Source organism: Centroberyx gerrardi, chromosome 9, assembly GCF_048128805.1.
Source record: "Centroberyx gerrardi isolate f3 chromosome 9, fCenGer3.hap1.cur.20231027, whole genome shotgun sequence".
Lineage (NCBI taxonomy): Eukaryota > Metazoa > Chordata > Actinopteri > Beryciformes > Berycidae > Centroberyx > Centroberyx gerrardi.
In genome coordinates, this window is record NC_136005.1 from 17,796,440 (window position 1) to 17,817,378 (window position 20,939).

Here is a 20,939-nt window from a genome sequence, read left to right on the forward strand (position 1 = left end):
CGGTAGTCAACGGCGAGAGACAAATAATTGTTTGATCCCGTTTGAATTGTTTTGTCAATTTAAAAGATAATTTTGTAAGTCAAGAAAGTCGCAGTTTGTCGTAAAACTGTTGAAGTTATAGACTCCCATGGTCCCATGGTGGGCCACCGGAAGGGGGGGGACTTAGGCTCTCTATTTCGCCGTGTCCGCCAGTATCCCATGAGTCCACGGTGTTTCTGTGACCTCGCAGAGAGTACGAGAAGAAGTGGCGTCTGGTGCAGCAGGTGCTAGCCGAGTATTAGCTGGCTAACCGTTGCGTGGTTGATCATGGCTGCTTCAAAGCCGGTCGAACCGCAGTCCGGGACTGGGCTACCACGCTGGCAGCTAGCACTGTTAATCGGGACTCCCATAGTTCTGGGAGTAGGGGCGGTTTACCTATGGAACCGTAGCAGAACGAAGGAAAGAGGAGGAAAAGGAAATGGGGAGAGGAAAACCCCAGAAGGCAGCGCCAGCCCCGTGCAGGGCCAAGACGGCGCGGCTCGAGCCAGCCGGGAGCAAGAGAACATGGTACCGTTGCCTAGAGACACTTCACACTACTGTTACATGTCTTTTCCTACATTGGCGTGATCTGCCTTTGTGCAGTGCGTACAGTTTTCTGACTAAACTGTGTTTACCGTTAAAGTACAGTCAAGGACACCAACTGTCAGTTGCCTTAACGTCAGGTAGCCTGTTAGCAACCATGGTGCACCAGTGCTGGATTAGCTGATGTTAGCGCGTAAGATAGCGTTAGCTAGGTTAACTAGCCTGGTTCAAAATGTCGACCTCCCTTCAAACCAAGCATGATAGAGAAAATTGAGTGAGGACAAAATGTTTCAGTTGAACTGGCAGGTGACACAAGCCCTCGGGAATAACACGAGGGATAAAGCTCTTCTAACTTGTACGTTAGTTGGGTAATTTTAGATGTTTTCCGCTGGCAAGCTATCCATTAGCAAGGAAGAGCAGAGGGGGCGGGGTTGGTATTAACTGTGAATCAATCTGCTAACGTTACTGGTGGATATCTGAAATAGCCAAACAGGCCTACGGGTGGCTGTCATCTCATTCAGATAACGGTAACGACAACCAATTTATCCTAATATCTTTCAAAACGGGTTTATGGACAACATTTGCATTTATTTCATGAATGGGTAATGTGCAATACCAAACAGATGTTTGTTATTACGACCTGACTTGTCAATGAGAAACCAGAGTTCAAGACTGTTGAAGACTCTTCTGGAGTGATTTTTGCCAATATGTTAATGTATTTTGCTCAATTCAAGCTACAGTAGGGCTATAATTGAACCGAATGCAAACAAGTCACTAATTTTGAGGCAGTTACTGACAGGTAAATTGCTAGTAAGAAGTTGCTTGGTGTGCATGTGTTTGTTTTTTTTGTCCAGTCGCTCCTGATACTAAGTGCATGTCCAGTCTGAGGCGCATCCACTTGAATAATTAATTTCCTAAAACCTAAGGTAAAATTGGAGAAAAGTATAGCCTATTCATATCATCCAGGACTGTTGAGTATTTCTGTGCTGGAATATTGTAGTGATTATGCTTAAATCAGCATTATGTGTAGACATAAAGTTTGCATATGCTTTGTTACAGTGTTGGGCTTTCTGATTCGGTGGCCTTTAATCCTTGGCACTATGTTTGCAGGCTAAGCCTATTGCAGTGTAAGACGCATTGCCAAGGGACACTTAAATATGTAGAGACACAGTCTTTTCAGTCCATGACCAGGTCCCTTGAGTCACAGAGGTTACCATTTAATTAAAAAAAAACTTGCCTTTTCCCCCTCTCATTTAGAGCCCTTTGGACCGGGCACAGGCAGCAAAGAACAAGGGCAACAAGTACTTCAAGGCTGGCAAGTATGAGCAGGCCATCCAGTGCTACACAGAGGCTATTGCCCTCTGCCCCACAGAGCAGAAGGCTGATTTGTCAACCTTTTACCAGAACAGAGCAGCAGCCTACGAACAGCAGGTTAGCACCACCGTCACAGAAAACGTGTTCAGCGATTGTTGTTAAAATGTAATACCTGATTTTGAACAATGTGAAAAAGCAACATGTTGATGTGAAAGAAATTTGAATGGTAGAATTGAAGTACGGGTGAAAAAAAAAATAAACATGCTGTATATCAAGACATGTATTTTTGTAGTAAGATAACAAGACGTATCATTTCAGATGAAGTGGGTAGAGGTGGTGCAGGACTGCTCTCAGGCTGTGGAACTGAATCCACGCTATGTCAAGGCTCTGTTCAGGAGGGCTAAAGCTCTGGAAAGACTAGACAACAAGAAGGAGTGTCTGGAAGGTGAGACTCTCACCTGTTCTTTTAAAAGTGAATCTTAAAATGTGATGTTTATTCTACCCTTATTGTGATTGCTGAAGTGAGGATCAAGGATATTACTGTTTTTGTACACCCTGTGTTCCTCTAGATGTCACAGCGGTCTGTATTCTCGAGGCCTTCCAGAACCAACAGAGCATGTTGCTAGCAGACAAGGTACTGAAGCTGCTGGGAAAGGAGAAGGCCAAAGAGAAATACAAGGTATTTGCACACTTTTACACCTTTTTAATGACATTTGCTTGATTGTTATCTCCCTGAAATTGTCACGGTTAACTCTTTTTTTTGTCTTTCTGTAGAACCGTGAGCCACTGATGCCTTCTCCTCAGTTCATCAAGTCCTACTTTAGCTCATTCACTGATGACATCATCTCCCAGCCCCTGCAGAAGGGAGAGAAGAAAGATGAAGACAAGGACAAGGAGGGCGAGGCAGCTGAGGTCACTGAGAGGTCAGAGAATATATATGAAATATAATATATAATATAATATGAAACTTATAATTCCACAGTTCGCTCCAAAGTCGCATGTGTTTGTAATGGTGTGTGGAAAAAGTAGGTTGACACTTGTTTGTTATCAGAGATGTGTGAAACTGCTCAGTATTGAGATGGAGAATTAGCATGAGTGCAGTGCAAAACTGGCATATTGCCCATACCTCCAAAACAGCCTGAGTTCTTTGAGGCATAGATTAAAGACGGTGCTGGACATGCATCGTGGTTCCTGTTGACTTCATAGTGTCACACACTCACTGCTGTTTGTTTGTTTTTGTTTTTTTGGTAGCATGCTCTTGCAGTGAATATCCTGTTCCGCCTCATTCCAAAGGTGATCTATCGGGTTGAGATCTGGGACCCTGTAATCAGCATGTTGCACCACAAGCCAGGATTCATTTGATAATTTTTCCACTCTTCAAGTCATCCAATTTTGGTGATCATGTGCCTGCTGTAACTTCATCTTCTTAGCTGACAGGAGTTGAACCTGGCATGATCTTCTGCTGCTGTAGCCCATTCACTTCAAGGTTTCATGAGTTGTGTGGGTTATTGCTTAACCTGCCCGCCAAAAATAAGTTAAAATTTTGATTGAAGCATAGTTGTCTATATATCCTGATACAGATATTCAAATAAGAACCATTCTTAAACTGGACAACCTACAGGAGCTGATCTTAGAATAGAACCAGGAGCAAACCTGGGCTCAAAATCAAAGTTACCCTCATGTCTACAAAAAGCTCTAGAGAAAACACTGTATGTAGTATTGATGTTTTTATGGGAGCATGTGTGTTGTTATGCTTATGGTGTAATAGGCGGTGGTTTTCTTATCTACTCATCTCTGTATTATTCCCCATAAAGATTGCATCATTCAGAATTAATTCAGTGCTCTGGGCGCTGGCAATGTCCAGATGCACCACTCAAGCTGAGAGCTTACAATTGCAGATGTAGTCTTCTAGTGTTAGGGGACTGTGCTGTTACACATACAGTACAACTGAGTCTTCTCATCTTATGTCACCTATTTGTATGCAATTACACAAGTACATTGTTTGCAAAATCGTGAAGTGTTCCTGAGGTTGAAAACATAACACAAATGTTATATTGCACATGAGTTGCACACTTCTTAATGCAAACCCAAAGATGTGTTTCATATCTGCCAAGTTGTGACATTTTATATACAGACAGAACGGCAACGTTGGCCCAAGATGAGATGGGGAACCTTTAGACTGTCTGGAATCCAATACCTTTTAATCACTGTTAATCAGAAATCATTAATTGGATGATTGAGAATATCATACCTCCATCATATATTTATTTGTACAGGCACAGTGTGTTATTGGACAGATACCTGCACCTCCTAGAATTACAAGACAATAACAGCAATTCACTCTAATAGGCTTGAGACTTCCTCAGCTTTGTACCTTGGCACCGTGCAATACTCTGAAAGATACGACCATCTCACTTATTCTGTTGTGTTACTCTCGAAAATCACCTGTTGGATCAACACTTTTCCTGATCTGGTCCTTTCCTTCCATAGCTCTGGCTACCTGAAGGCCAAGCAGTACATGGAGGAGGAGAACTATGACAAAATCGTCAGTGAATGCACCAAGGAGATCGAGTCCGGTGGTCGATACACTGCAGAGGCCCTGTTGCTGCGCGCCACGTTCTACCTGCTGATTGGCAACGCTACCGCCGCTCAGCCTGATCTGGACCGGGTAATCAACATGCAGGATGCCAATGTGAAGGTACTGACCGTCTATTTTATAAGCCTATAATTAGTCGAGATTGTCCAGACAATTAAGCTACTCAAATAGTTCATTAGTAAGACTACAAGGCAGTGCCATGAGGTGGTCCCCACTCATTGCCCACAAGCTAATCTCTCTTGATAGAATCCTAATTAAATTAAAGACGGACTGCTACATGCTTCTGGTTGCTGTGAGAGGGGAGCAAGCTTCTGTCAATTTGCTCTGAGAAATCACAGTTGAGTAGAGAATGTGCTGTGAAATCCAGGCGGGGATTCAAACGCCTCAACGAGTCTTTACTTAAATGCTCACATTTTTCTCACTGTTCATCAAATTGCCAGTTGTCCATATACACACAGATGATCCTTTACAAAGAATGATGGAAAGGCAGCTAACACATGACAAACATTGTTTTTTTTTTTCTCTCTGCCTTTACAGCTCCGGGCCAATGCTTTGATCAAGCGTGGCAGCATGTACATGCAGCAGCAACAGCCTCTGCTGTCCACACAAGATTTTAACATGGCAGCTGAGATTGACACGCGCAACGCTGATGTCTACCACCACCGGGGTCAGGTACGGCCTTTGGTTTCATTTACAGCCATTTTTGTTAACTGGTTGATTTTCAGTGAGCAACTATTAACTGAATGTTTGAATTGACTCGGCATATGGAATACTGTTGTACAACATGAAGCTGGTCATGAGACGCTGGACACATTTCAGGATGCCTCATATTGATTGTGCTTTATGTATTTCCTCTCAGCTGAAGATCCTGCTGGACCAGGTGGATGAGGCGGTAGGAGACTTCGATGAGTGCATTCTGCTCAGGCCTGACTCCGCTCTCGCCCAGGCACAGAAATGTTTCGCTCTTGTAAGTGAACAACTTAAGACTCTTTAAAAAGCAAGTTTGCCTTGCATTATGTTAATTGTGGAAAAGTAGACTTCACTGCAAAATGTCTCTGGCCGGTTTAGCCTTATATAAGTCAAGATTAGCCAGCAAGTTTTTGTTGCTCTTGTGTTCTTCAGTATAGACAAGCATATACTGGAAACAACCCAGCCCAAGTACAGACGGCCATGGACGGCTTTGAGGATGTGATCAGAAGGTTCCCAAGGTGTGCTGAAGGCTACGCTCTTTATGCGCAGGTACACATCAGAGAATTTATTTCATATATTTAGAAATGATCAGTGGTTGCTTCATATTCATTTTGTTATTGTCGTGCCGTGGTCATTGTCTTAAGTGCTCTGAAAAGTAAGTAATCAGTTTTTTGTTTTTATTACTTTCCCTGTTCCTTTCAGGCTTTGACTGATCAGCAACAGTTCGGGAAAGCAGATGAGATGTATGACAAGTGTATTGACCTGGAACCAGACAATGCGACCACATATGTCCACAAGGGGTAGGTGTTTTTGTCTTACTCAGTAGACATATTGTAACAATAACATCTCTGATTCACATGTGTAAGTCGGACATCAGTTGGTAATTGTTCAGTGTTTGTCCAGTTTGTTGCAGCTTCAGTGGAAACAAGACCTTGACTTGGGTCTAGAGCTGATCAGTAAGGCGATTGAGATTGACAACAAATGTGACTTTGCCTATGAAACCATGGGAACCATTGAAGTACAGAGGTGAGATCAATGTTTTTAACCCGAACAACACATCATATGGCTTCTTAAAGGGCTTTAAATAACCAGGGTCTTTTCCTTTCAGGGGCAATCTTGACAAGGCAATAGAAATGTTCAACAAGGCAATTAACCTAGCCAAATCAGAGATGGAGATGGCCCATTTGTACTCGTTATGTGATGCGGCATATGCCCAGACTGAAGTGGCCAGGAAGTATGGGCTGAAGCCTCCAACACTGTAACTTCTCTGCCGATTGATCGCCAATCCCAATCTTCATTGCTGAGCCTGACTATGTTAAAGATGCAACTGTCTTGAGTTTTTGTTTTGTTTTGTTTTGTAAAAAATGAGTACTGGATCAGAAAAGCAAAAAAATATCCCTGAATATATACAGTATATCGTGTTTACATCACATTGAAGGGGTTTGCTACTTTGGAAAGATTTGGTTTCTATTCACAATCAAGCCAAGGCCGTGATCCAAGCCTCCGGTAGACTTGGGGAGGGGAAAAGGTCTTAATCACCGCAGCCCGTTGCTGGCACTTAATTCGACCGGAACACCGACCCTTTTTATTGCTCATGTTTCTTGAGAAAGATATCGTGTCGTCCAGAGAGAAAAACACATACATGAATGGCCATGTATACCCTTCTATCGACTAGTAATTTTCCAGTTATATGCATAAGAAAAGAGAATTGAGATGTGCTCAATCTGTTCAACCCATTATTGACTAATGCTTTTGTGACATTTTAAAATCTACAGAAAATACTGTGAGAGCTTTATATAGTTCTAATGGACTGTTCACTTGTTAATTTATGTTGATCTCAACAAGTGTTTTTGTCTGGCTGCTTCCATATTCTAACATTAATCAAACGGCAAATGCAAGATTAAAATTATAGTCAAATGTGTAATGATGTCAGTGTTTGGTGTAATGCTGGAATTGATCACGTGGGAAAAGGGTACACAAAGAGGTTCAGTTTAAAGTTTAGGATCCGTAAGTGTTTTTTTTTATTTTCGGATTGCCTGTTTTTCTTTTTATATATTCTGTACAGCATGTGATATTTCTCTTTATAAATAAATGTTAATGCAATGCTTGTGCTGAAGTCAGAATCTGGTCGTTAGGGAAACCCTACCTATAAATGAGACTTTGGACATAACACATTTGTTTGGCATAACTTTCACACTGTAGACAACTTTTTGTTTTTAGTTGGAAGATTTTCTTTCTTTGAATTGCCTCTAGTGTCAGGAGATGTCAAAAGGGATCAGTTATTCAGTGCTTTTTTTCTTAGCTCACTTCAATTGATAAATCCTCATGTTTGTTTTTTATTTTAATATTTTTGTTTTTCATGCTATGTTCAGATCGTTCTTTAGACAGAGTAGTCTTAAGACAGTGGTTTAAATTTTATTTTCTCGAGGGACGCTCCTATTCAAAATAAACTTTCTCACAACCCAAGCCTTATTGTTGCTAGCCTGAATGCAGCGCTATGAATCTCTCTTTTTGTTTGAGCCAGGTGAAACTGGAATGATTTGGTTCTCTGGTAAAGGCAATGCAATCATCTGTAAAGACAATTAGTCCCCACGGCTGAATGTTTGTACATTTGGAGCATCTTCATTCATCTTCATTTTACAACAAAGTGTTAATTCAAGATAATTTGACCTAGATTTGTGAAATGCTGCGGTTTCCCTGTGACTCTCATTCATGTAGCATTAGTGATGGTTAGATTTTGCTGATTGTGTGGCACTACCAAAGAACCAAATGATGCATTCCAGCTTCAGCAGGTGTTAAGATGACAACTCAGTTCAAAACTCGACCTGAAAGTTACAGGAAGAGACAGGAGTTCACCTTAAACAATTTTGACTGTATCTTCAGAAGAAACACTAACGTTCTTTATCCCAGAGATGTATCATGACCAAAGTGTGGGAAAAAAAATATGAATCCTAATAAAGTTATAATTCCTGAAAAACTATCTTCTTGCAAATTTCATCTAGACAACCTTATAATCTGAAACTTCCTCTTAATGCACAGAAACCTCTTTGTGATATGAGACTTCCTTATGGTTAGCAAACTTTTTTGAAACCTTTATTTTTCTCTGACTGAGCCTGCATTTTTTCAGCACTTTCCCAGTAACGCCCTGCTTCACAGTTGCACAATACATGTAGGGTGCTGCCCAGTACAACCACAGTCTACCACTGAGCTCTACTTGTGCCTAGATATTTCCAGCCAGTCTGGGTTTCAACCTGGTGACCTTAAAGTCACAAGCCTGCTTCTCTAACCTCTAGGCTTTTACTGACTTGTAGACTAGTATTTCAGTAAGCACTTGACTCAACTTCGAATCAAGATGTCAGAGCATTTTCCAGGTCTGACTTAAAATGAGGAATAAGGCAAGGTTGCCCAATTTCTACAAATGTTTGGTAGTTACCCAATATTTAATGGATTATCTCAAGACAAGTGAATGGGGAGAAATCTGTATTAAGATAAAATAAGATAGCACTTTATTAATCCACTTGGGAAATTCAGGTGCCACAGCAGCAACTGGCAGAACAGTACCAAGGAAAACAAGTACAGGAAGATAATAAAAAAATATATAAGATAAATAAAGGTAATGTACACACTATAAAACTGTAGAGACAGTGCAAATAATGCAAATGAATGCAAATAATACTAATAATAAATGCGTATACATATACAGTATATACTGTACATATTCACATAGTCAGTGGCAATATGTTGGTACACCAGTCAGTTTGCAGCTGATGCAACTCTTAAAGGATATCATATTCCTCTTGCAGCCAGTCTCTAAAGCATCTATTTGAATCTCAAGATGTGAACACTGGTATGGAGGACGCTAAATCAATCTTAGTTGAGGATCAATGAACTATATGTTCTGTCAATTTTAATCCCATCACCAAGAGAACCCAGGGGAAATTCAATCTGTCTTTAAAGGGATTCATTGTTGAAAGGCATTGTATACTCACACAGAGGGTAGGCTATTATGCCTTTGACAACCAAATGAGCAGGATAATAGACCAGATGCTTTTCAACTTTATTTGGAAAGCTCTTACACATTATGTAAAGAAATGTGTGCGTGTGTGTGTGTGTGTGTGTGTGCCTGGGTTTATTACAGTCAAATAAGACAAATTATCATGGGACAACAAACAAATTTAACAGAAAAGTTATTAAAATTATTGACCTATTGAACAAAGTCAGTGTTGATATCTTTGGTTGATTTTGAACAGAGGAATTTACTTGCCCTCACAAGACAATCTTAGCTCACATACAACTACAGCGTTGCGCGACATATGGCCCGTGTTGACGGCAATTGACGTGTCCCCGTCAACACAACAATGGCGGATGCCGTGGAGGAAGTTCTTCTGGGCAGTTGGTGAGACAATTGTATTATTTGACAAAGATTCAGAGTCGTGGTTTTGATTGTCAAACTGTTTTGTTGACTTCATCTTGTAGAATGTGATGTATATTTACTAAAGGCGAGGTTTCGTAGCTGGCTTGCTCTGCGAATGATGGATGCCACTGTTTGACTCGCACCGTTAACGTTGGCTACTTTAGCAGCTAATAGCTAGCTTAGTCAGCCTAGCTAATTTTACAGTCCGGTCACTGAAATAAGAGGAACACGGACACACCAAAGAGCTTTGAGACAAACGCGTCAAAGTGTTTGTGTTTTCATCTCTTTCCTAATCGCACTGGCAAATGTTTAAGCATAACGTTAGGCAAAGCCAATAACCAAGCTTGTTAGCCAACGATAACTAGCTAACTGTTAGGTAGCTGACATTTAACTAGACTACCTTAAATGATGATTAACGTTACAGATCTAAGGAATTTGACGCTGTTAGGTTTACACAGTCATACATCCGATGAAAAAAATCCCATAATATTACATCTTAGCTTCGCTCTGTGATTTGACAGTGCTATTTTAGACGAGTAGCGTTACAGATTAACTTGTCAGTAGTTCGCTCTATTGCAACTGTGTATTGGCTGTGATGACTTCATTGTGGATGGTTGTGCCCGAGACAATTCATGTGTGAGAAATCTTATCTGATATTATAAACATGAGTTTTATTCATACTTGGTGCATGTTCTAATGGAGACTGTGTGCTGTCCGTACCTGTGCAGGGACCAGGATCTAGCTGAGGCTCTGGACTCCGGCTCTGACATGGAGATGGAGAGAGGCACCTACCAGGTCCAGGAGCTGCCCGGCCAACAGAAGGCCAAGATGTGGAAGGTGAGGAGGAGGAGGAGGATGGGTTAGGATGTCAGTGATATGGTTTATATGGAGCGGAGTAGAGGTTGCAGGGAAAGACAAACCAGGGTGAGAGACAAATGAAGTAGTTCTTTCCTTGATTGATTAACCTACTTGTCTGAAACTATAAATGGTCACCATTTAAAAAACAGTTTACTAATTATTTGACTGTAATGTAATTTAAGTAGTTAAGTAAAGGGGAAGTCACCTAATGATTCCACGAGTCAACTTGTTGTGAAGAAGAGAAGCATTGTGCTGAGACGGTGAACAGACTGGAAAGACAGGCAACTCCTATTCAGGCAAATAATGTCGAGGCTTTACCATCTTTTCACATATACCACATATACACCACATTTTCCCCTCAAATATTAAGTGCCAATCTGAATATCTCAAGTCTGTGGACAACATTGCTTTATTTTGAATGATTAAATATAAGTCTTTTTCATTTCTACATTAAAACCCCGGTGTGATCCTGCATGCCAATCCCTTAGTGTTGGGAAACTTTGCCAGCAGGAGGAAAACTGCCACCTGACTTAAAGATGCTGAAATGCTGCTATTTGTGAAGTTTGTAGGCGTAGCGCTTACGTAGAGGATCCATGCCATTCTGTAATATTTGACATAATCTACTGCACTGCTGTTTTATGTTAACTTGTTCTGAGTAAACTGTCCACTGAGAGTCCATCAATAAGTTCTTTAACCAGTATTTGAATGGTCAGTGTGTAATTTTATCAAATGAATACATAAACACAAAATAATTTTATAATAGGGCAATACTAGGCAGTATGAATGACTGTAAATTGAGCGGTACTTGTATTGATACTCATATCATATAATTGGCATCCGTTTACAATAATCCAATTAACTGCAATATAATGGCAGATGCAAGTAGTAGCTTAGAGGAAAAGTGTCTTCATGGTTTGATTATTCTTTTGGTTAAGACACAAACACTATTTCATATTGTTTTCCAAAAGTAGAAGGATTTTGCCAAGAATATATGTTAAGAATATATATGAATATATGTATATATAATTTGCTATGAAATCTTCTACACAGAAATGCATTTGACTTGTATTTAGACGGTGCAGCATAGCTTCTAATCAGCCTCAACTGTTAAATAAGTAATGTTTGTTCATGTTGCTTAATTACATCAAGTCATATCAATATGAAATTGTATTTGGGGAGATTGTCCATTTGGGCCAAGTAAACATGCATCCTGGTTTTCCAACAATATTTTTTGTTTAAAGCTATCAAGCCATATCCCTTTATCTCTATAGATTAGTTTCTCATTAGAGAGGCAGCAGTTGATCCACAGATGGCAGATCGGTCAGTCCAGTAGCTCAGTGTCAGTCTTATATCTGTGTTTAGCAAGTGCCCCTGTGCCTCTCAGTGTCTGCACTGTTAGCAGTGATTCCTTGTTTCCCTGTGCATTGGCAGATCGCTCTAAATGTGTCCGGAAAGGGAGACAGCCTGGCTTCTTGGGATGGGGTCCTGGACTTGCCAGAACAAACCCTGATTCACAACCGCAGCCAACAGCTGATTGGTGAGTAAATGCATGCGCCTCTAATTCCTTGTCACATAGCTGAACGTGGAAAACATTTCTGTTGGAATGACAGCAACAAGAGTCCGTAACCAGCACAAAACCACGAACAGAATGAATTTAGCCGCTTACAGTTTGTGGTTTAAACCCTGTGGAGTAAGGTGTCTTCACAGGTCCAAGACTTGCATATTTTTTATCCAGACCATATTTTTGGGGCGAAGTTGACTAAGTGAAAAACAGAATATTCGGTTGACTTAAATGAAATTATGTCTGCATGGTTGCACATTGCAGGTGTGGTTTCAAATGAACTAATCATTGGCCCACAGTTAATTGGTCGGCTTTCTGAATAGCAAACATCAACGTAAACACAAATCATTTGGCCTAGGATTTACATCCTGTTCGGCTCCCGATGAGTATCTCTGTAAGGACCATTCTCTAGGTTGTGCACTACACTGTCTTTGTGTGTGACAAGATATTTTGTTTGCATTTCTATGTGTGTCACCAAACTGTGTTGCACGGAGGCATTTAGCCTAGAGGGAACACTGGTCTCCAAAGATCCCCAGGAGAAACTTGCCAATGCTAGCATCATGTTGTTAGTGTTTCTCATAGTGTATCGGTATATAGGACACATACACACATACACACATATACACACACACACACACACACACTTTGGTAAGCAGCAGGTCCCTGTAACTTTGGGTCTCTCACATATCTTGGAGCCACAATCTGTCTGATTCTGAGGCGGATCAGTGGGATTTCAGGGGAGCGGGTTACTGTGATTACTGGAGTCTGTTCTTCTGACAAGTTGACAACATGATCTGATGTGGCTCAAAATAGGCCGCCCTTCAGTGGAGCATGAAGCCCAGGAAAACTAGGCATACACGTGGTTCTGAAGAGACAGAGAAATACAGACACAAGAAGTGGATGTAGTGGGTAGAACTACAATCCTCTTTTCATGTATATGTTAATAACAATGCTATACTCATCTTACTGGTTATACTGAACAGCTTTATCAGTGTGCATTATATATTTCTCTACTTCCTGATTTTGAATTCCAAATGTGGATGTTCACATTTGTGTGTGTGACATTTATGGAAAAAGGCTACTAACAATTCCTGTGTTGGTTCCTGTATTTAGACCAGCTCGGAGTATCGGAGGAAGAAAGGGGTGATATGGTGTCTGATGTGGAGTCGGTCATCACTTTCTACTGTAAGTCACGTAACATAACCTTCACCCCAGAGCTGAGCTGGCCGCACCTGCTCAAACCACTGCTGGGGCTGCAGCTGCCCCGCAGCGACCTCTACAACTGCTTCTACGCCATCATGAACAAATATATCCCCAGGTGAGCCATCATGACCGCCTAGCTTTTCCTCTTCCCTCTCATCCTCTCTCACTCACACAGACACGTTATGTACACGTGATAATAGAGACTTGATTTGTGAAGCCCGCCAAATGTGTCCATTTCAGGGACTGTGTGGCAAAAGGCCGCCCCTTCCACCTGTACAGGCTACTGCTGCAGTACCATGAGCCAGAGCTCTGCTCCTTCTTGGACACCAAAAAGATCACACCTGACTCCTACGCCATCAGCTGGGTTTGTCTGCTTTTCTCTCTCACCTACTGGTTTCACAGTCACAGCTCTTCCAGGTCAGGCTGAAATGTTGTTGCCTGTTAATGCTGACAGTTGTGTCTGTGTGTCTGTGTCTGCGTTTGTCTCTCCACTGTAGCTGGGCAGTGTGTTTGCCAGTCACTGCCTTCCTGAAGTCACCCAGGCCTTGTGGGACAACTACCTCCAGCAGGCTGACCCCTTCCTCATCTTCTTCCTCATGCTCATCATCCTCGTCAATGCCAAGTAGGTACCCGCCACTGAAAGCTACACAGGAGAACATGATCGTACTTTGGACCTTCCTCATCTATTGTAAATGTCGATTTGACTTGTCTTTGTTTGATTCACCCTTAGAGAGGCTATCCTTGCACAAGAAGGAGACAGCAAAGAGAACATCGTCAGTAAGTTTGGCTTCCTACCTATTTATTTGTGAATCTGCTTGATGCCTCATTAAATGCTGGACTCAAACAAAGCTCTATTTGTCACAGAAATGCTGGAAGGATCGCCTTCTCTCCTGGAAGCTGAGGACATCGAAGACTTGTTCTCTCTGGCCCAGTATTACTACAGCAAGACCCCTCTGTCACTCAGAAAGGTAAGGCACTATGTATAGTGTTGGATACAGGATCCTGTATTTGATACACATGGAGTACCGCTAAATAGAACCAAGATTGTGAAGAGTGAAAGCTGACAAAGAAGAGAGGAAGGAGGCTGCAGAAGAGAAATCATGGAGCATTAACCATTATTGTTTCTATGATTGCTTTTTTTGCCCCGGTAGGAGAACCAGAATCTGTTTGGCAGCAGCTTGGTGGCTCTAAAAGAGGAGGACATGGACCTGAGTCAGGCGCTGTGTCTCCCTGTGTCTGTCCCCGAGATCCTGCAGGCCAACCAGCTGCAGCAGGCGAGTACCACTCTTAGCTTACCCTAAACCAAGTAAATTATTAATCATTCGTGAGTTAGCCATATAAATAGCTGGAAGAGTTAGAGAGAAAGGTATGCATCATGTCAGGAAAATCGATTGAGTGTATGTTTTGCTTTATAGGAGGGGGTACGCTTTTTTGTGGTGGATTGTCGGCCTGCAGAGCAGTACAACGCTGGGCATCTGTCCACGGCCTTCCACCTGGACTCTGACCTGGTGAGCGTTTGATAAGCCCGCTCATGTAAAGTGATCTCAGTTGATGTTGTGAAATGACAGTAAAAGTGACGTGGCGTGTGTTAATCTGTATGGTGTGTTTTATGTGGTTCCTTTCCCTTCCCGTGGTGTTTCTCCTCACAGATGCTCCAGAACCCGTCTGAGTTTGCCCTGTCTGTGAAGTCTCTCTTGGAGGCGCAGAAGCAGTCTCTGGAGTCCGGCTCCATCGCCAGCGGAGAGCACCTGTGCTTCATGGGCAGCGGGAGAGAGGAGGAGGACATGTACATGAACATGGTGTTGGCTCATTTCCTGCAGGTTAGAGAAATGGCGGGGGGGGGGGGGGGGGGGGGGGGGGGGGGGGGGGAGGGGGAGAGGGTAGCTGGACAGAAAAGAAGAAAAGGACGAGTATCATTACTGGGCTCTCATTTGCTTCCTGTGTGGAAACACCAGTTGTTGCAAGATTGATATAGTTACAAATAGTATTCATGTACTCTTTGCTAACTTCTCTCTTTGCTAATTAAAGGTTTTCTGTTACAGAAAAACAAAGAATATGTCAGCATCGCAAAAGGTGGTTTCATGGGTGAGTAGGCTAATATGAGAATATTGAGACACCTGCTCACAAATTTAGCTTGGATATGGGTGAGAACTCATAACTCTGTGATATTGTGCGATTTCAGCTCTCCAGCAGCACCTGGTAGACATGAACATTGAGGGGCTTGACTCCTCGTACGTCCACTGGATCGTGAGCACCTCAGGATCTCACAGCAGCCTCAGCTCTGCTGATGTAAGTGACCAGGGAGCTTATAAATTATTACTTATAGTTCCTTCTTGGAAGCTCTTGAATACATTTTATTCTTAACTTTGATGGTTTTCTTTTTATGACAACACAGGGAGAGTCCCTGAGTAGCCCGGGCGACAGCAAGGGGGTGAAGTCTTTGGTCAACAAAATGACGTTTGCCCTCAAGTCTAAGTCGGTGAACGTAAAGGAGAAGATGATCAGCTTCATTGAGAATACCTCCACTCCTGTAGACAGGTGAGGTCCTGGCTTAGCCTTAAATTATTTGTGACTGGACAACTGATACTTACTGCCAGATAACAACATTAAATTATGTAGGATTCAATAGAATGCTGCATACAGGCTGCATACCAAGGATTTCCCCTCTATATTAAAATAAGGACATGCCATGCCTTTATTACAATTAACATGCAATTAACTTATTAACATAAACCTCTGGAACCCACACTTCAACACTCTCTTGTCCTGCAATTTGTTGATTATCAAATCAGGGAATGATGGTCATTTTGACTGCTGTAACTGACATCTATAAACAATTATATTTAGGATGGATGCTTTTTTTTATTACTTGAAGCTTAATTTAAACATATCCCCTCATCATACCTTGTGCCTTATTCCATGCTAGAATATCTTTCAATCTGCCCTGGCCAGAGAAGGTGATTCCAGATCGGTAAGAGTTCCCCAGCATCAAGCTGTCTGTCACCAGCATGCCCACTGGCTGTAGACCCACACCAGTCTGGGGGATTGTCTGCTTTCAACCCAGTAGCCATGCATATGGAAACTTGGCCTGCGCCACATTAACGCATGCTTAGTATCAGCATTTCTGCCTAAACCGCTCACTCACACAATAACAATACACATTCACATGTGGGTAGGCTGTTTAAAAGACGAATGATGTTTCTTAAGATCTGTCTTCATGCTTTTTACTAACAACATTCAGCACTACTGTTTGGTTTCAACATTGAAGCTGCTGTAGTCTTTGTCCTTTCTGCCAGCATTTGGTTGTTCTTACATCCTCAACTCACTGTAGCTGTTGTCTCTTTCTAGGCTGAACAGATTAGGTGTTTTAGGGTGAACCTCGACTTGCTTTGAGATGCACTTATAGTTTCTGTCTTTCCATTTCATTATTGTTCTTAAAGCTGATAGCCGGGGCTATGCAAAACAGTTGAATCCACTATAAAAGTGTACATCTCTTAAATTTGCTCCAAATAGCCCTGGATATCATACAATAACTAATACGCATAACCAAGTAGAAATGTCTCATTTAATCCTTTTCTTTGTCTTTAACAGCATAACCTGTTTGTATTGGGCTGTCTGGAGGCATTGAGTAGTGCCTTCATGCCATTGCTGTGTACACGTGTGCTTGTTGACTGACCTCACTGTGTATTGAATGTGATTATTCATCATGGGCATTGATGTGTGATAAAGTCTCCTTCTCAGTATTCATGTTAGGCTCTAACTCATCACGTCGCTTTCCGTCGTCAGGCATGTAAGCAGCAGTGACCGCGTCGGAAAACCCTACAGGGGGGTGAAGCCTGTGTTCAGTATTGGTGATGAGGAGGAGTATGACACAGGTAAACTCCCGATGAATGCACCCACAAATGTGTATATTCAAAGTAATGCAAGACGTTTTTAATTTTACAAACATAGGACAGTATATGGCTGTTTAATGTAGAGCTGAATCACAACCGTCTTGTCTCCCTAGATGAGATCGACAGCTCATCCATGTCAGACGATGACAGGAAGGAGATTGTCAACATTCAGACCTGGATAAACAAACCGGACGTGAAGCATCACATTCCATGCAATGAGGTGAAGGAAACTGGTCACATGTTCCCAAGGTGAGTCGGAATACTTCGAGATAATTCCTTAAAAAATAAAAGGGCAAGAATCCATTACATGATGTTTTTACAGGTTTTAGCGGTACAAAACATGGGAATCTGTACATCTAACACTTGCTCTGTTGGGTATTCCTTTTGTTTTCCCAGTCACTTGCTGATCACAGCGACTCACATGTACTGCCTGCGGGAGATCGCCTCACGGAAAGGCTTTGCCTACATCCAGTCCAGACAGGCACTTAACTCCGTGGTGAAGATCACCTCAAAGAAGAAGCACCCAGAACTCATTACATTCAAGTTTGGCAACAACAATGCAGCTGGAGTGGAGATATCGGCAGTTGAGAGGTGCTTGTCTACAGACGTAGAATCAGTCTGACTTTGTGGATTCCTGGAGTATTTGAGATTTTACCTTCAAATGAGATTTATTCATTATAGTGATAAAGGTTTAGAACCAGAAAATGCACCCATATCCGCATAAAAACACTGTTACTGTCTTCACAAAGTTGCTCTCTCTTTAATTGCCGAAGAAGTAGCTCTAATATTTAACCTTTTGTGAATATCAAGGTTTCTTGCTTCAGGAGAGAAATGTCATTATAAGACTTGCATGTGAAGTCTGTTTGAGGGTAGATTTTCCCTTTTTTAATTGTAGCACATAATTCGGCACAAGACGCAGTGAACAACTGCTATTTTCACATTGTCTCTTGTGCTAACGGTTTCTTTTCCTCCCCCCCTCAGATATTTGATACCCAATGCAGGCGATGCCACCAAGGTCATCAAGCAGCAGATCATGAAAGTCCTGGACGCTCTGGAGAGTTCGTAAAGGGCGGTGGGGGCGTCGCGGCAGACCGTGACACAAACTGTGTAAGGAAGAGTCTCTGTCTGCCAGGAGTGAAACGTTCCCCGCTCTCCCTCCACCTGTCCTCCCTCCTGGACAGACCCAGGAGGGTCGACCCAGTGTTGACTGTGAAGCCCTGTGTGTCTGTGTTTGGGACATGGGGACTCGTCACTGACTGAACACCTGTGGGACGGGCTGTGTGTGTGTTGAAATACTTAGGTGCTCCACGATCCAACCGTTCTCCTCACACTCTGTTAAAAACTACTGGTTATGTTTGGATTATTTTGTCTTTACTTTTGGATTATTATATATCTCATTACAGTGCAGTTCCACTCTGGCGACTTCCCTCTAGCCTTAAAATAGTCCATTGATCTACCAGTGGCAAACGTGTTAAATCATTATCTACATGACTGTGACATCGGATCAGTGGTTGACAAAACAGTTTTCCCTTTGACTTGTGCATCTCACTTTTTACCCACTTGTATTGCGGAGAACAGTATTGCGGTCCCGTCGTGTTCCTTAATTTACTTTTCATTCAGACAAAGTGTGGAGTGTAGGTATTGAGATTAGATGCCTATTTCAAGATAATTGTTCTGGTGAGGAAGGAAGCATGAGTCACATACTGCCGACTCAGACAGAAAAGATGCACATCCCAAACAGCAGCGGTGGCACGTGAGGCAGGTTTCCTACCGCAACAACTGTTTTTGATACTTTCTTTTCCAGCACACAGCCTTAAATAGAAGTTATTTGAGGATGTTTATAAATATGTATTGTATATATTGTGTAAACTGCTCTATATCAGCACAGACCTTTGCAACGTTGTTTTGAAAGCATATCCAGATAGTTAAGAGTATGCGGTTGAAATTTAACTGGCTTTTAAACCAGCTCACACAGTTTGAAGTTCCCCTGTTCCTAGGCTAAGCAGTGATTCTTTTACAGAGTTTCTGGGAAATAATTTATTCTCTGCTTTTACATGTATTGAATTAACCTTTCATCTCATACCAGTCTTGTGTAGCTCTGAGAAAGCATTGTTCATAGCCCCCTCTGGACAACATTAGTATTATAAAAGGAGGTCTGGTGATTGTAGGTATTGAGAGCCTGAGCACCTCCATGATTTCTTTTTTTCTTAAAATCCCATTCAGATCCAGTATGTGAATGAATCCCCCCCCCCCCCCCCCCCCATTTATCTGGATGAAAATATCCAGGTGAAATGACCCATTGTTTTTCATAAAACTGTGACATCCTCTGTGATTGTATGAGAGTAGTAGGAGGAGTAATTTGAGCCACACCATGCTAATTACTAGCTGTTTAGAAAGAAAAAAATGGGTATTTATAAAAAGGGTAAACAATCCCTCTTGTCCAATATGAGTGGAACCTGAACTGCTTTGCTAGTTTGTCCTCTAGTTTGCTTGCCACTGTTGCCTTTGGCCTCATGCCTGTGATGTGTGATATTGGCACCAGCAGTGGCAACATATCACAGCATACCGCTGCTACTCCTGTAAGCTTAAATTGTGTTTTGGACTCTCGCTTTCTTCTTGCTTTTTTCTTCAGTAGCGTTCATATCCAGTTGCGTAGGCAGCTTGGGTGTTATGGCTCAGTAAAAATCTCTGAAATGATGCATCCCCTTCCTGATAGGCCCGGCTGAAACTTGTCCAGAGAGGGCTGAATGCCTTCATCCCTTCAGACGGTGTGAGAGGAGATCTCATCTGAATAAAACATAAGGCACATTTGCAGTGTGGACAACATTAAAACTTGAATCAAGACTGATTATGAATCTGGTCGTTCTTCTCTCCAGGCGTTCATAGCATTCCTGTGTAATTCATGCATTGTGTTGTAGTTTGTGATTCGTTCAGTATTCTGCTCACTGGAACATCCTTGATTGGTCAAAGAGAAAGTCTTAACTGTTGATGCGTTGCTCTTTAACATCATTGGCAAAGGATGCCACAGATGTCACCACTAGTCAAAATGCAACATTTAAGTTTGCAAAGTCTCCTGTATATTTTGCACCTTACTGTACTATTATTATTTTCTAACAATTTTTGTTTTTAATAAATGGAGATTATTCAACTGCATATGTGGACAAATAATTATTCAAACCATATCAATTTTTTGTTAACTATATATGACTATTGGCGTTAGTATTCTACATTACAATCAATAGTAAGTGTCAAAAGCCACATAAACAGTTTGGCTATAAAGAAGAGAGATCTTTGTTATTGGTTATGGTTTATGGAAATGTATTCACCCTTAATTTACTGCATGGGAATTTCATAAAGGCTCCCAGTGGTTCCACACACATTAAATCTGTCTATGCAGACTGAAGTCTGTTTAGTATAAAAATATATTTACACCTTGTACGTGTTTATAGCAGGGAGCCGGCCGCTAGAGTCTGCATCAAGGAGGTTTTGCTGCTGAGATCCTTTGACCAATGAGACGACTTTTATTCTCGCACAGAAACTGGATTGGCAGCAGAGGACCCGCCCCTGATGACGCTGCATAGCTGCTAAACTTCACAATAAAGCCTCTGAACCTAACGAATATTATTGTAAAAAAATTACTTAAGCACGTTCAGCAGTATGACTTAAAGTATGAACAGTAGCCAATGCTCATTTGTAAATGTTTATAATTTTTCTGTAGTTAACTCGCCCAGTAAGCTAGACCTGCAGTTATCATGTGCAGAGAAAAACTGTCCCACCGAAATAGACTTTTATTTTGAAACCCTGCTTGCCACCCGGAATTACATGCTCTTCTTTGCTTGCGCTGTGCAA

The 20,939-nt window shown here is 41.8% G+C and overlaps 2 protein-coding genes across 3 annotated transcripts; both read left to right on the forward strand.

Annotated features, from left to right (window-relative positions):
* The first annotated feature begins 241 nt into the window (after window positions 1-241).
* On the forward strand, window positions 242-8,132 carry tomm70a (translocase of outer mitochondrial membrane 70 homolog A (S. cerevisiae)). The gene is made up of 12 exons (XM_071904751.2): window positions 242-546; window positions 1,819-1,992; window positions 2,194-2,320; window positions 2,445-2,554; window positions 2,650-2,798; window positions 4,366-4,573; window positions 5,009-5,143; window positions 5,331-5,438; window positions 5,594-5,710; window positions 5,864-5,961; window positions 6,065-6,187; window positions 6,270-8,132. The coding sequence occupies exons 1-12, from the start codon at window positions 307-309 to the stop codon at window positions 6,421-6,423; spliced, it is 1,743 nt and encodes a 580-aa protein (XP_071760852.1). The 5' UTR covers window positions 242-306; the 3' UTR covers window positions 6,424-8,132.
* A 1,381-nt stretch (window positions 8,133-9,513) lies between these two features.
* tbc1d23 (TBC1 domain family, member 23) lies at window positions 9,514-19,938 on the forward strand. Of its 2 annotated transcripts, XM_071923431.2 has the most exons (19): window positions 9,514-9,557; window positions 10,304-10,412; window positions 11,865-11,970; window positions 13,108-13,312; window positions 13,438-13,561; window positions 13,695-13,819; window positions 13,928-13,974; window positions 14,062-14,165; window positions 14,349-14,471; window positions 14,613-14,705; window positions 14,847-15,017; window positions 15,240-15,282; window positions 15,380-15,486; window positions 15,593-15,735; window positions 16,124-16,168; window positions 16,984-17,072; window positions 17,204-17,339; window positions 17,487-17,681; window positions 18,072-19,938. In XM_071923431.2, exons 1-19 carry the CDS (start codon window positions 9,520-9,522, stop codon window positions 18,154-18,156), a joined length of 2,088 nt encoding a protein of 695 aa, XP_071779532.1. In that variant the 5' UTR covers window positions 9,514-9,519; the 3' UTR covers window positions 18,157-19,938. The 2 variants fall into 2 exon arrangements, with proteins under 2 accessions (XP_071779532.1, XP_071779533.1); XM_071923432.2 differs by lacking the exon at window positions 16,124-16,168 and having other exon boundaries at window positions 9,519-9,557.
* The last annotated feature ends 1,001 nt before the right edge of the window (window positions 19,939-20,939 follow it).